The 16,526-nt window shown below is 40.9% G+C and overlaps 1 protein-coding gene across 3 annotated transcripts in view; it reads right to left on the reverse strand.

Moving 5' to 3' along the window:
* Nucleotides 1-6,079: 6,079 nt before the first annotated feature.
* trhr2 (thyrotropin releasing hormone receptor 2) overlaps nucleotides 6,080-16,526 on the reverse strand; it is a 23,142-nt gene continuing 12,695 nt past the window's right edge. For all 3 annotated transcript variants that reach the window (XM_019878266.1, XM_019878267.1, XM_019878268.1), the window contains one exon: nucleotides 6,080-7,723. In XM_019878266.1, the coding sequence (XP_019733825.1) occupies nucleotides 7,139-7,723 (585 nt within the window). In that variant the 3' untranslated portion in view covers nucleotides 6,080-7,138. The remainder of the gene's footprint in view (nucleotides 7,724-16,526) is intronic.

The following is a 16,526-nucleotide window of genomic DNA, read 5'->3' on the forward strand; positions in this document are numbered from 1 at the left end:
TACAGTACTGTACTCCATGTATATGAAAAGAAAAAAAATAAATTTATGAATATGTTTGAAAAAATCCGCGATGCACTGAAGCCGCGATAAACGAACCGCAAAATAGCGAGGCATCACTGTATTACTAGTTTTCAAATCAGTCAACTACAATAGTCAATTATTGTGTATAACTGAGTGTAAACAGGGTAAGAAAATTATTGCAAAATGTCATCATTTATCATCATCATTATACATGACAATTTGACATTTTGGTACAGATTTTAGCAAGGATCATGCAAGTTGACACGCATGATTTTCTTTCGGAGGGCCACATCAGATGACGTGGCGGGCCGGATCTGGCCTTTGACACTGACATAGCGTGTCACCATTTACTTTCATGTGATCATAATTCTGTTCCTGTTCACTTCATAGACGGTTGAATAGCCCCAGTACATTGTTGTTTTCCAATCCAATCCGTTATACTTGTTCATATAGAGCCATATAGTGTTGCTTCTGTTTGCACTCAAGTATTTTTTTTTTTACAATAATCATAATTGGTGTAAACATTATTTCTGCATTTGTTTACTCTATTAAAAAACTGACAGAAAATAACACTGCAAATCTAACGCTTGCCTCAAATGTTTCTACAGTATTGCATCTTTATCTTTATTGTATCTTAATCATGTGGACCACAAGAGGGATGCGAATTTGAGAAATTCCATCATAAGTGTTGAAGTCAGCAACTTTGCTTGCAGTGTATTTGCAGTGTTCTTCTTTGGCCACCTCACGTCTCCACCTTTCCCGGTGAACTGGCCTGTCTCAAATTGTCTCCCCCCACACTCCTCACACTGTGCTGGGATAGACAGCAAGCCTTCTGGTACACACTTTAGAGACTGGAATAAGGCAAGCACACCAGTACTTGAATTTTGAAAACAGTTGTAATATGGAAGGTATATGTAAAGACACCGAGCAAAGATCGTTATCAACTATTTCAAATTCGGCTCATTGATGCCCATTGAGCGCTTCAGTGAAAGACTAAAGGCTGACTCAAATTAGTGTTGGCCTGTTCCCAAAACAACTGCTTTCCTGGACCCTTATCTGGATGTTCATGCTGCCTACCCCCTCATTCTCTTGCATGTACTTTGTGTCACTGTTCAGGACTCAGCGGGGTCATCTCCATGGCAACAAGACAATGTGTTTTGGTGTGCTGGCTGGTGACCGAGGACATAGACTTCCGCACACACACTCACATGATCACATAACGCAATACACAAACCTGCCATCGTCTTTTTGCCGCCAACTTTCCTCCTTCTTCAAGTGATAGTCCAGGTGTGCAGAGGAGGTGCAGTGCACCTTGAAAGGCAGCGGTCACCACCCAGGGTGTCTGGGCTTTTACGTCTGCCCCCATCCAATACAACCTACCCTCCCACATGTGCTGGTATTTGAGTCAGTCATTGTTGTTTATGTCTCCTATTCCCGTGGCTCTCGTGGAGTTTTTTTTTTCCAATCCTATACTGTGCCCCTCCCTTATAAGTGCAAAGCTTGAGACTTGCTTTATTTTACCCTTCTCTTTCCTTGTGATTTTCTTTTTCATCTAAGAAAATTGGGACACTGTTTGGGGACACATCAGGCGTCTTCCATCTGTGTCCCTCTGTTGGTCATTGTTTTATTTATTTTTTTTTTTTTAATCTGTGTCCCTCTGTTGGTCATTGTTTTTTTTTTTTTTTTTTTTTTTTAATGTCTCTTGGACACCTACTTTGGCGAGGAACGATTTCACTTCAAAAATTGTGCCGTCTGCATTAAAAGACAAGCCTTTGACGGGGTCCCCACTAATTTCAAGTACATTCATCACAATGGTAATTTATTTCATGCTGTATTATTATTAATTCTTTCAATCCTGCCTGTCTCAAACACGTTTGTGGTGCAAAAGGCACGGCTGTACTATCCTGCACCTCCAATCCAGATCAAACTGCCCCTCCCCCCCAGCATGTACGTATGTAATCCATTAAAAGAATTTAGGAGATGAATGTGTGCAATGCATTAAAACCTGGACGTGTCGTGGCGCATTTGGACCAACAGAATGAAAAACTTGCCGTGCACTAGCCCCAAGAAATCTTGAATAGTGTATTTATGAGCTCAGAACTGTCGGGTGAAAAATATTTACATTGGTGTGAATGTGTGGCCTATGCTAATTGTGTGATTTTGGAGGCTCGTCTCCTGCATGTCAAACCTTCCAGCATGATGACTAGAGAGAGAGGGAGCCCGACAGATCTAGCCTCACGGCGGTGCCCCCCCCCCCGAGTTCCCCTTCCATGTCACGCCAAGTCGACGACTGGTATCCATCCCAGAGAAGTGCGAGAAGCGGACGTGCTCCCAAACTGTCACTGACGCATTCTCGCACAGCATAAACTGACACTCATTTCACAGACCCTGTTTATTGAAATCAGCTCACAAGTGACCAGCGTCAGAGACGTTAACACATCATCCACTTGCCTCTTTAGAACTTCATCCCTGTGTCTACTGTGACCAGCGTCAGAGACGTTAACACATCATCACTTGCCTCTTTAGAACTTCATCCCTGTGTCTACTTGAGCAGCTATGCTCAATACAATTCCAACTGTTAGACGAATGTAACATTTGAGGATTGAGGCACAAAAATGGCAAGAATAATAAATCATCTGTTGTGTTACCATTGCGAAAAGAAATCGTCAGGCGCGCTAGCAAATGATTCCTAGGAATCAAATGATTGGCAACTGGTTCTCATAAGGTTCTCATGTGTTTTCAATTCCCATAATGTAGAATGTAGGCACACACACACACACACACACACACACACACACACACACATCCATTTGTAGACTTCCAATCATACATTCAGTTATTAGCACAATATTATGATTAGATTAGTTTTTTGCATTCATTATGGGTGGCCTCTGTTGTCCATGAACCACACCTCTTGTGTGTTTCAGTATTTATTGAGTTAACATGTAGTGGATTTGTCAGAAGTCTGTTTGGGACAATATACTAAAAAAGTGTCCTTCCATCATAATCCCATTTTCCCCCATTGTTGTCAAAATGAGTGTGTGACCTGTTCTAAGTGTGACGACTTTGTTTTTGGATTCGAAGCAATAGCAGATAAATGTCAAGAGGGGTGCAAAATGATCGGATTTGAATTTGGGACCGTAGTGACAAGAAGCATCATTTATTATTAAAGTAAATGCCAACTTCATTGTTTGCCCACTAAACTCAGGAAAAATGACTGACAGCACAGCATATTAAACTTTACATTAGCTACCAACCTCGGAGTAGTTATGGTAAAAACTATTTAAGAGCCACTCCGAAGCATTTCGGAACCATGGTTGCGCTGTTTGGGCAGATTTTGTTTTCCGAAACATAAGCCTTCATGTTCAACAAATACATTTCCGGGTTTCAAGCTACACACATACACATACCAGGGGGGACCAGGCCGCCGCCTTGCCTCTGGGTGCACTGTTGCCGGGTAAAATTGCTTCGATGGCCGGCTAAATTTCAAGTGAAAGGACATGGTGGCCACAAGATGCCCACTTACCGGGAAACCAATCAGAGGAAAACTATTTTTCACATCAAATAAAAGGGAACACAGACCCAATTGGAGCCAATGATATTGAGTTGTTGCAGATTTTTGAATATTCATGGGAAAACTGAGTGCTCAAATCACTTATTTCTGGCCAACAAAACCAGGTTGTAAAAAGGGCATCCTGCTCATTCCAAACCCAAATTATATTGCAAACCCGATAAAAGGATATCAAAGATTACAGGGGACAAAAAATACCAATAAAAAAATCCATAAAAATCGATAAAACGATATCAAAGATTACAGGGGACAACAAATACCAATAAAAAATCCATAAAAAAAGATTTATGTGCAAACTGGAGAATATGGCCCAAACTGAACTACTTCTGAGAGCTGCAGAAACAACCTTGTGGAGAAGAGGAAAATGGTCTGTGCCCACCGCCGCCAAAGTCATTCTTTTGAGTGGCATTTAATTATTAAGAAATGAGCCGTGACCAAGAGATGCTCTGCAAACTAAATTATTTATTCACATTGACTTCATGGGGGCGGAAAAAAGTTACTATTAGCGCACAAATTACACAGCAAAAAGAGAACAGGTCAACAAGTACAATATTGGCAACATATTTTACAAATGAAGTCAATTTGAAACTTTAAATTGTATTTAAATATATCGCTGATGTCGGGTGAACTTCTCATACCTCCAAAATCATCACTTTTCAGGAGATCTCCAATAATCCACGCTTGTTCAACCATTAACATTGTTTTGTCAAATACAGCAATCCATTGTGAACATTTTATACCGGTCAGTAATTTGTAAAAATAACACCGACGTGTGTACTGACCAATGCTATAGGTTTGTGGGAAAATGGGAAATTTACCAAACTGTGACATTGAAAATTCCGGCCCAACCGCAGCGATATGTAATTACAGCACATTGAATACACCAAGCAACAAAAGCAGCTTTACAGGGAAGAATAAACACAAATAATCAACTTGTCAAAACTAGACTTTTAATGTCAATAAAGCAATACAACTTTGTACATTAATTAACGTTTCGTGACACATATTCTGCAATTCTTGTCATAAATCATTGTAACTATATTTCACAATTTTTCCCTCAAAACATACTTGCAGAGAAAGGAAGGAGCTGACTGAAGTACAGCCTGAGACTGAATCGGAAAGCCGTACAGTGCTGTGAAATAGTATTTGCCTTCTTCCTGATTTCTGTGTTTTTTGCATATTTATCACATACAAAGGTTTTAGTTCGTCACACAGAGATCACCCACGGAAATACAAAATGCATCTTGTAAATGCCAATTAAATTTCTTAAGGCACAAAAAAAATCCAAAACTATCTGTCCCTATGTGATAAAGTAATTGTTCAATCACAAAGTGACTGTGACAAACGACCGTTTTGGGAAAGCTGAGTTCAATTTCACAGGCAACACCCTAGCACCGCATTTGTTGAATCAAGAAATCACATGAATAGAATCAGTCAGACAAAGTGAAATAGGCTACAACATCTCAAGAAACAAACGCATCATGCAATTCAAGAAATTCAAGAAGAAATTAGAAAGTTATTGAAATCTATGAGTCCGGAAGAGGTTACAAAGCCATTTCCAAGACTCCGGGGCTTCAGCAAACCACAAATGGAAAAAACTGGGAACAGTGGCAAACATTCCCAGTAGTCATCGATCAGCTAAAAATACTCCAAGAGTGCAACGACGACTCATCCAAGACGTTGTAAAATAACCTAGAACAACACCCAAAGAACTCCAGATCTCACTGGCCTCAGTTCAGGTCAGTGTTCATGATTCTGCCATAAGAACAACACAAACCAAAAATGGCATTCATGGGAGAGTTCCCAGGCGAAGACCACTGCTGTCCAAAAAGAACACAAAGGTTTGTCTCACATTTGCCAAAACACAAAACAGTGAGTACATCAAGTCTTTTAGATAAACATTCTGTGGACTGTTGAGTCAAAAATTGAACTTTTTGGAAGATGTGCAGCTCGTTACGTCTGGGATAAAAATGGCACAGCATTTGATAAAAACAACATTATGCCAACAGTGAAGCATAGAGGTTGCAGTGTGATGCTCTGTTGCTGCTTTGCTAGTTCAGGGCCAGGATAACTTGCAAGACAACGATCCGAAACACAACAGCAAGTCCACCTCTGAATGAGTGTCTCTGACTGAGTCCAGATTTGAATTCAATTGAGATGCTGTGGTGTGACCTTAAACAGGCAGTTCATGCAATAAAGCCCTCCAAAATGGCAGAGTTGAAGCAATTCTGCAAAGAAGAGTGGGCCAAAATTCCTCCACAGTGATGTGAAAGACTCATCACCAAAATAAATTCAAGTTATTTCTACCAAGGGTGGCACAACCCATTATTAGGTTGAGGGGGCAATTACTTTTTCACTTTGGGACAGGTAGGTTTGGATTTTTTTGTGCATCCAAATCAATTGTCTTTTAAAAACTGCATTTTGTATTTCCTTGAGTTGTCTCTGTGTGATATTAAAATTGGCTTGATGAAACTGAAATCTTTGTGTGATATAAATATGCAAAGAACACAGAAATCAGGAAGATGGGCAAATACTTTTTCACGGCACTGTACAGTATTGTATAAAGGGCTGTTTTTATAAGACAGTCTTAATGTATTAACTGGACATAACAATTAGTAGTAAAGAACAGCAGCCAGACAACGTTAGCAACTAGATGCTACAAATATTGGATTGACTCATAAATTTGACTGCCAGTGGCATGATAAGTTTGTTTGTACATTTCGGTTTTACTTCACTCAGCGTGAGCTTTCAAATTTGCTTACTATACTGTACAAATAATATACGCATCCATTCTTTTTAGGGCCAAATAAACAAATAGAGTATTTTTGGGTAGATAGGCAGAGTTATGCAAAAGTAGTCGATCACATGACATTCACAGCACTAAACCTTACAAATACAAGATCAAGATGTCATACCAAAAGAAAAAGAGCAGTTTTGATATCTTATATAGTGTTCTTAAGGAACGTCATAAAAACTCTTTTATTTTTTTCTTTTCCCTGAAGGAATTCATCCAATCGCCTCACTATGAACATTTATTCAAACCAGTGAAGACAGAAATTGTGAAATGATGACACGAAAATTGATTTTAGATTTATTAACACAACTCCTCTGTAGCAACACAGTCAATAAACTGGTGGTTCTGGTTCTGGTGCTGGTCGTGATTTTTTTTTTTTTTTCGCTTTGGAAAAGTCACAAGACCAAACCTAGAAAATCGGGTAGTGGGTTCCCTATACGAGAACAAGGGCATTTGGTCTTCAGTTTCAGTCAACAGCAGGTGGCAGTACTGCTTACAATGTCAGCCTCCTTGGATGGCTGAAAATGGGTGGGTTAGGCTTCTTAATTCTTACTCCACAAAGAATACGGACTAGACCAGTGCAGGTACATCGAAAATATTGTCACAAAGAACATTTTGGATTTGACTTTCTGTTGTTAATACTTGATGGATTTTTTTTAGAGATTGTTTTTTTTTTTTTTGTCATTGAGAAATAATATTTTGACATCAATAGTTAGATGGGTATTTCAAATTTCTATAAATTAAGTAGCTTTCTATATATTCATGGAGCATCCAGTTGAGTTTTTTTTTGGATGCGTGTCAGGAAAATAAACTGTGTCAGCGTTTGAATGAGACTCCTTCACATCACTTAGGAGGGACGTGTCAATGGAACTGACATGTAAACAATAAGATGCTGGCCAAATAAAATTGTCTGCTTGGTTGCCATCGATCACCTTCATCTCTTGATGATCATTTCCATTAAGTTTTATGTTTACGTCTGTAGCAGCATTTACAATCGCTCTTTTGGCTTCTTCATTTGGTCCACCCATATTGGACAATGACGTATGAGGGTCGCGGACCGTTACAAATCCTGCAGGGGTGACTGACAATCTCCTCTGCTTTCCCTCTTGCTGCTTGCAGTGGTACAGCCCACGAAATGCTGAGCGGAACTTCTGAGACATGGCATTGTATATCACGGGGTTGATTGCGCTGTTGGAATAAATGCACGTCCGACAAAATAATAGGAACCAGGCATCCAAATAAGGTGTGGACACAAAAGAGTTGATCAAAACTAATGTTCGATAGGGCATCCAGAGCAGAGCGAATAGGATCACCACCACAGCTAACATCTTTGTCACCTATAGAAAGGAACAAGAGAGGTGAGGCTGCATTAATTAAACACAACAGTGATTTAGTTTCCACGGAATCATAAACTTAATGGGTTGTTTTTCGTACAATAATTGGGAAAGACTTAACAATCAATTCCCAACGGTAATATATCAGCTAGGGAATTATGAGAGAAATCCCATTTTCCTGACATTATACAGGACCGCTTCATGTTTATCGCATGAGAGATCGGTAGTGGGCGTCACGGGTTTTGCTTTGTGTTTCATTTTTGTTTGTTTGTTTTGCAATTCGGGCACCATGAATGAGAGTCTTGATAAAATGCTAAAATTGAGAATGTTCAAATGGAACCGAGATAAAATACCACCTGTACAGATCATAAATGTCAAACACACTTGATTCAAATGCTCAGCAAATCTGAACATTTGAATCAGGGGTTGGAGTAGGGAAACGTGTAAAACATGGGGGCTCTCAAGGATCACAATTGGGCAAGCCTGATGTAGAGCAAACATGTCATTACATTTGGGATCCTTTTAAGTTTTGTTTTGTAGCCAAAGTTTGAGGACTATTTTAAAAGTAGCTAAGGAACCACTTGCTTTTAATTCCATTGACACTTTGCTCAATTGCAGCATTGTACTGGACAAATACACAGTTTTTTACCCATTAAGGTTTTGAATTTACATTGGACAAAGTCTGTTGAACGAGTAGAATACTGGTTAGTTTTACTGACAAGCGAACAATTATTTTGCAGGTACATGGGAACCTTGTTCTAAATGATTTTGAAAAATGATTTTCATGTGAATTGTGCGATTCGCTACATGTAACCAGTTTAGTTTTTTTTTTTTTTAACCCTTTCATGGACAGCAGTTACTACAATGGACAGCTTATCATGTTATCAGGTTACAGGGTGCATGGAAGGATTAAAATGCTCAGAGATACGAGCATGAACTTTTAGAATAAAGCTCAGTGAGATTGTTCTGAGCTGTCTGCAGTTTCTTCTTTAAAAATCAGTGAACGTGCGGTATTCCGGGAGATTGTCGTGAAGAGGAAGAGAAAGGTCTATGCGGGTTGGCCAGACAGAGAGATAGCAGTGGGAAGGAGCTGCAGCAGGTTAGGGTGAGTAAGGATCGACATGGAAATGAGTTGACAGGTGCCAGTGGTGTGCTGGATGGTTGGAAAGACTACTTTGAGGATGAATTCAGAGTACGTGTTGATGGAGGAGTACAGTGAAAGACAGAAAGAGCTGCATTGTGTCTTTGTAGATCTTAAGTAAGCTTGCAGCACGGTACCGAGAGAGAAACTGTGGTGGTGTGTGCGGAATTTAATGTGGCAAAGAAGTATATTAAAATAGTACAGGTCACGTGTGAGAGCTGGAGGACAGTGGCAAGGTGTGTTGTGGGTGTTACAGAGGAGTTTAGGGTGGAGGTGTGACTGCGTCAGGGATCATCAGCACTAAGCCCCTTCCTGTTTCCATTGATGATGGATAAGCTGACAGATGAGGTGAGACTGGAATCGTCATGGACCAAGATGTTCGCAGATGACATTGTGGTCTGCGGTGAGAGCGGGGAGCAGGTGGAAGAAACATTTGGCAAAGTGGAGGCATGCGCAAAAGACTAGCTGAAGTATGACAGCCTTTAGCATATTTAGTCCACATAGATTCATTCTAGGTGAAAGCATGAGAGGCGTAGAGAGGGAACAGTGAGGTTACGGAGAGAAGAGATTTGAGGGTGGAGGACTTCAAATACTTTAGATCAACGATCCACAACAATGGGGAGTGATGAAAGAAGGAAAAAAAAAATGAATCCAAGCAGGTAGGAAGGTAGGTGCCGGGTGTGTTGTGTAATAGAATCATTTCTGATTGGATGAAGGGAAAGGTTTATAAGTCAGTGGTGATGCCAGAAATGATTTAGGGCTTCCAGACAGTGGCCCTGAAGAGGCAACAGAGGGCAGAGTTTGAGGTGGTGGAAATGAAGATGTTGAGGTTCACTCAGTAGGAGTTACCTTCAGGTTGAGATTAGAAATTGACTCATAGACGGACAGCCAAGGTTAGATGTATTGGAGATGAAGTTGCCGAGACAAAACTATGTTGGTGTGGACACATTTCGAGGGTATTATGAAGTACTTTATATTGGTAGAAGGGCGATGAGGGTGAAGCTGCCAGGCGAGAGAGCTAGAGGAAGACGTAAGAAAAGATTGATCGCGTGAGTGAGGGACGACAGGAGGGCAGATAATGATGGAGAAGAGAATGCAGAAGATAAGCTTCAATGGAAAAGGGTGACATGCTGTGGCGACACATGACGGATAAATTAAAAGGGATGGAAGAACATGTTAAAAAAAAAAAACAATGATAAAACACTCATAAAAGCGTTTTGCACTACAGTGTTTAGTCACAGTAACAGATAGTGGCATTTGTTCACCTGTCAATCTGAAGATCAGGTTCCACAAGTTGGAAATCTGACAAAGTGTAACTACAAAGAGGTATTAATTTGAACATTAACTATCAAGATTTTATTTACTGTGTGTGTGTGTGTGTGTGTGTGTCTGTGTACATCATTTGTTGGCTTACACCCTCCCAACACTTAGCCATGACCACACAGTGACCATGGTAACAGCGCAGATATTTCTGAACATCACAGAACCAAAGGGTGGGTGGGTGTGTGTGTGTGTGTGTGTGTGGGGGGGGGGGGTGAAGTTAGTCTGTAAGCCTCCAGTGATTAGTGTTACAAGTCTCCACTAATACTGCACACCTTTAACCTCCTACCCATCTTTGCCTCAGTGCTCTCGCTGTCATTATTCCTTTTTGGGGGGCGTTGGAAAAGCCTTCCCCCTACCTTTGTTGAAGCCATGACTTTTTAACTCAAGTGTATATGCTTCCTTTCATATAGCAGTCTGTATTTTCACCAAGAGGTAAAGAACAATGGGGAATCCAAGCAGCCTCCCTCTCACTATTTTTGCTAAGACGAGGTATGTCATAAGTGTGTTTTGAGATAAGGTTCCAAGTCCAAACTGCGTGGTAAGGCATCTGCAGCTGCCTCAGCAGGTAGATAAAGACAAAATGTGTATGCAAAGCAAAATGTTTGATTTAAAAGGAAGGGGGTAAAGCTTTCAAATGATGTCGTTATGAGCAGACCGGCATTGGGCACAATTGAATATGCAAATTCAAAATGGGATTTGTAGGCTACTTGGGTCTAAAATAAGAAGATAAGAAAAATTCCACTCTAGGAATTGGTAGAACATCTCTCTCTGTCTTCTGAATCAAAAAAGAAAATGGATTTAGCTCACTGGGCTGTCAAAATGCCACAAGCAACAATGACCCCATATCTTCTTATTCAAGATGCACATCATAAGATCATAGCCACGGGGGAATCAAATAAGATTAAAACTGACAGCACACTTTTAATCTCCATTCATAAACGCGCAATTCTTCAGTGTGCAAAAGTTTATCAATATCCTATCAGATTAAGCGGGCCTATCAAATGATGACTGGAAAAGAAAAAAAAAAGTGTGAAGTGTCTTTTGAAGAACGGAGAGGGAAAAATCATCAGTGGTATTAACAACACTTCTTTGTAAATCCCAAATCACATTATGCAAATCTTCTGTTCTTCGATGGAGGCTCTTGACGACAGGAGATAGCCATCTTTGAAAACTCAGACCTTGGGCACAGTGCTCACACATAATGCAGCGACTCAGAATGCAAGCATGATGAAAAGCCATTTCCTTGGAAAGGTAAGGCACTTAAAGCATGAACAGGAGTGCGCGGCTTGGATCAAACTGCCGTTGACATTTGAGGCATCTGATAGAAGTCAATGTCAAGCAGTGACACGTGGAGACCATTAAAGGAAAAAAAAACTCACAATGGTCACAGTAATTTGAAACTGACAAAAGTAACTAGTAGGTAAAACTGAGGAAAATCATATTGCTTTATTTCTGGGGTTCTTCTTTTTTTGTATTTATTTATTTATAACTTGAAAATTAAACTGGCCTGGAAAAAGGGGATGTTACACTTAATGGTTTGTTGCACAACCTTTTGAGACAATCAATGCAATCGAATGATTTGAGTAACTTTGAGGGAGCCTTGTGTGCACGGGTGACGGGCCTTTGGTCGACTCCTTGTGAGCAAATTGCCTTCTCCAGGCTGCATCTTTCAGCTGCTCAGGAGCAGTGGTTCCCAACCTTTTTTTGTGTCATGGACCGGTTGAGGGAAGTACATACTGTTCGTGGACCAGCAACCATTATTTTTTTTCATTGCCAGTTGTAAAGCGCTGGTACTGACAACAATGATAATTATAGGGTAATTCAACATTTTATTAACTCCATTCCTTTCAAACAGTGTTATTCTACAGCACAACAAATATTCTATAAATTAACACAGTGAATGTGTGTCGACGTCGCAGGTCTGTCGCTGTGCGGGCCGGTCCCAAATCGGTCAAGGCCCGGCACCGGTCTGCGGACCGGTGGTTGGGGACAGTGGCGATTGCTCTCGGACTGCAAGGGAAGCTCAGCTTCCCCTAAAATGTCAAAGAATAAGTGATCAAATATATGAATGTAAATTTCATTGTGCGTACATGTCATTGACTAAATATGCGCTACAACGTGCTCAACTTTTGTTCCGAATCAGCTTCTTCTTACTGGTTACGACGCGACTCCCTTCTCATTCATTCCCGCAGCTTCGCTGTGCTTTAAACGGTGGACGCCGAGCGTCCGCTGAGCGTCGACTGCCCGGACGCTGAGCGTCTCGAGAGTTCAGGGTAGGTTGTCCCAATTCGTTGAACGGAGACGAGTCATTGGATACAAGCTGGTTTTTGTCCCGCCCACGGACGCTCGGCGTCTCTGGGACTGGATGGCAGTGGGCGGGTACCGGACGCTCACTTTTTCTGCATCAGATTGGATGATCTGTCTGAGCCTGTGTTCCAGTTTGATTGACATCGAAATGAGCCAATCACCGATCTTTTAGTGTAGGCATCCGTGGGAGCACTTTCAATTCTCATTCTGTTTTAAGTTGAACTGGAGACGACTTCTAATCATTTTAGCGACACTCTCTTTGTTGAAGACGAAAGCGACGAATTAATCTTTTATTATTGGTGGTTTTTATTGTAATTGCTCTAGTTATAGGACACTAGTTAAGTTCCTGGAAAAGACACCTTGTCGGTATGACAGGGTTACAGATAATTTTCTTGAAAAGGAATGGAGAGTAGAATTCGCGTTTATATAAACGGACACATTTTATGATGTCGGCCAAAATTGAGCTTCCCCTCCTTGACAGACCAGCATCCGCCACTGGTTGGGGACCACTGCTCAAGAGGATATCAGAATAGTCCAATGATTCTTAATTATTTTCTGTCACACGCCGTAGGGAGAATAAAACATTTTGCGCTTTCCCAACTCTTCGTTGCCACTATAAATATAATTTTGTATCATTTCTATATAAAGCTGTGAGAAGTACAGCTCTGCATAACATTGTATCCTGATTAAAGAAAATAAAAAAGAAAGAAATAGATTCCATAAAACACAGAATAACTAACATGTTTTCTTAGTCTGTCAGAGAACAGATTTGAACCGCATCAATTTGCCTGAAATTAAATTGAAAAAATGAATAAATAAATCAATGAGAGCGCTGCCACCTACTGTAGAGGATGTGCAAATACACTATTTGTGTACAGCAAAAAGAAAGCATGTTCCCAGGCTACACACTCTCCCGAGACATCGCACCGTACCCCTGTAGGGGGTCCTACCCCTCTGTTTGAGAAGAACTGGAATAATTCAATATTCCATACCAATTCAAGCCATGTGATTTGGGTCTTTATCCTGTTGAAAGTCACATGACCTGCAATTGTGACCAAGCTATCTGACACCACAAAGGAAATTTTGATTCAGCTGCTTGCTCGGTAAAAAGCTCTATCTTTTTCTCATCTGTCAAAGGGCATTTCCAGAGAGTAGGTAAGAGGCGGCTCAACATGCTTTTCCCAGTTATTTTAGTGACCGCTGTAAGTGTTTCTTACTTGAACAGAGTTGTGCGCTTCCGTTAACTGTGTGCCTGTGCCATTTGTATGGAATTTTCCGATCCGCTTTATCCTCACGAGGGCCACGGGGGCTGCTGGAGCCTACCCCAGTTGTCTTCGGCCAGTAGCCAAAGGACACCCTGAACCGGTTACCAGCCAATCGCAGGGGACACAAACACGAACAACCATTCGCTCTCACACTCACACCTAGGGACAATTTAGAGTGAACAATCAGCCTGCCATGCATGTTTTTGGAATGTGGAGGAAACTGTAGTACCCGGAGAAAACCCATGCACCCATGCAAGCGCGGGGAAACTCCACACAGGAAGGCCGGAGTTGGAATCGATGCTGCACTGTGAAGTCGATGCGCTAACCGCTTGAGTACCGGCCCTGGTTTATAAATATTGGGAATTAAAATGTTTCTAGACTTGTGATTTCATTTGGATGTTTGGTTATTGAAGATGAAGGAGTCTTTTCAAGAAGAAGCAATGCTACCACAAGCCATGATATTATCTGGTTTTTACACGTGGTATCATGGGCAGTGATGGTGAGATGAAGCCCCATGAACCATCAAAACTTTCAGCCAACTGTGCCGGCTCATGTACCAACACTTCAGTCGGACTCATTTACTCAATGGCGCCATCAAGAGTTCACAAAACAAGTGATCGGACCACAGTGGAAAGTGTATTAGAAATAGGAATGTGCTTCTGTTACTTTGTATTAGTGCTTGTAAATAAGTGGTTTTTACTCCCCAAAAAGTTTTTCTAAAGTTGCTGGGCTGAGGGGGTTAATTTTTATTTCTTTTTATTTTTTGGGGGCAGGGTTGGTGACGATTTCTCCTGCTTAAGGAAAAAATCTTCTCACAGGGCACAGATAATGCTGCTGAAGAAAGGTACGTGAGAGCCAGTTTGAATAAATTACGGGAAATTCTGTTTTCGTCGTTGCCAAGACTGCAGTGGATCTTTGTGTATGTTGATGTGTGGTTCTGGCCAAAGTATTTCTGAACTTCAACTGTAGCATTCGTCACAGATTTGGATGGGGTTTTACACGTTGGTATTGATTTATCTTCGTCCATAAAATCGTCTTTTGTAATTTTGAGGGTTGTCTTGGTACATTTTGGCAAATTCCAGTGTGGCCTTTCTATTCTTTTTGCTCATTAGAATCTGCATGTGTAGCCTTTGTACTTTTGTTTATGAAGACCTCTGAAAAAAAACTACATTGTGGCACCTCAGCTCCTGCCAGAGGTTGTTGCTGATGCTCTCAAAGTTGTTTTTCGGCTGCAAATGTGAGCCTCTTGACATGTTTTAATGTTTTGATGTCAAACCCAAATGTTATCAGCTGGAAAAAAAAAAAAAAAGGAATTAAGCCACCTTTCCTGATACGCTTGGATAGGGTGTATATTTTAAATTAAAAATAATGACTGATATTAAAAAGGTTATATGTATTGGTGTCGTAAACAAATTGCCAATGGTGTTTTTTTAGGAGGAACAGTATATGACATTTTGGGTGTTCTACTGTATAGTTTGTCAACATATCATTTTATTTTTAAATCATAAATATAACAAAATATGTAGTTACATTTATATACTGTATATAATAGCCGAACATAAAAGATTTTCTGGCCTCTGGACCAAAACATAGAATAACTAAAAAAAAACCCAGCAGGCTATGTCGACAGCCAATTTCCGTACAAATCTGGCGAATGTTCCTATTTTAAGCATTCGGTAGCTCTATCCACCTTCGGCCAGTACCGAGGTTTTATCAGTAAGAGCATGTAACGCCTGTGCTGTTCACAGGGCGATTAAAGGTTTATTTACTTGAGGAGACATGGGAAAAAAAGTCCAGCGTTGGCAGACCAACACAGTGTGCGAGGCACAGGCACATCACTCACCACCAGTGGCGGACCCTGAGGGCCAGCAAGGCCTTCTCTGCTGGCCTAAACATTTTCAGAAAAGTAAATTTACTTTTCTGAGAATAACATAAATTCGTTATTTTATTTTCATAACAATATGTTATCAAAATTATTCTCTGTATTCTTTACGTCATATTATTTCCACTTAGTTGAGTGGCTTTCAATGTTATTTTAAATAACATTGAACGCCACTCGAAAAATAACTTATTTATTATGGTAGAGTTTTTAACCAATCATATTTCATCTAGCTTGTGTTGCCAGGTTAATTAAACTTGCTCGTGGCCTTCAGATTAAACAGAGCAGGCCCCTGTGCGCTGTAAATGAACGGGCACCGTCAGGTTTCAATAGCCAATCAGATCACGAGACTCGTGATCTGTATCCTGTATCCTGACGCCTACTAGGTAGCTAGAGGGCCTTACGTCGAGACTGGCCGTGCGCGTTCGGTGATTGGATTAGCACCTTTTCTGTTTCCTGAGAATTGTATCCTGACTTGTTCAATAAAGATTTAAAAAAAAAAAAGATTGGATTCGCTCTGCTAGAGCTGTCACTCGCATTTTAACTCAAAATGGCAAAAGGAGAAGCCCTTCATCTGGCTGCAGAACTACTTTCCACACAATGTGCATGACGAGCCTTCCACGAAAAGCTGGAAATTGTGCAAAGAGGTCGCCCAACTCCTGCGCTAGTTAGCCTGTCCCACCAAGGAAAAGGGGTTGTCCGTCATTTTCAGACGAGCAATTATGAACGGTACCGTGTCTCACAGCCTTTGAGAAACGCTGGAAATTGTACTGCTGAGAATGCCTCTTGCTTGCAACTGACCAGTGCGTTTAAAAACATTTGGGGACACTCGCGTAGATCTGCAGCTCGGTAAACATGCACGCCGGGAGACGGAGCTCCACAACGAAAAAG

This window comes from Hippocampus comes, unplaced genomic scaffold, assembly GCF_001891065.2.
Source record: "Hippocampus comes isolate QL1 unplaced genomic scaffold, H_comes_QL1_v1.1 scaffold37, whole genome shotgun sequence".
In the NCBI taxonomy this organism is placed as follows: domain Eukaryota; kingdom Metazoa; phylum Chordata; class Actinopteri; order Syngnathiformes; family Syngnathidae; genus Hippocampus; species Hippocampus comes.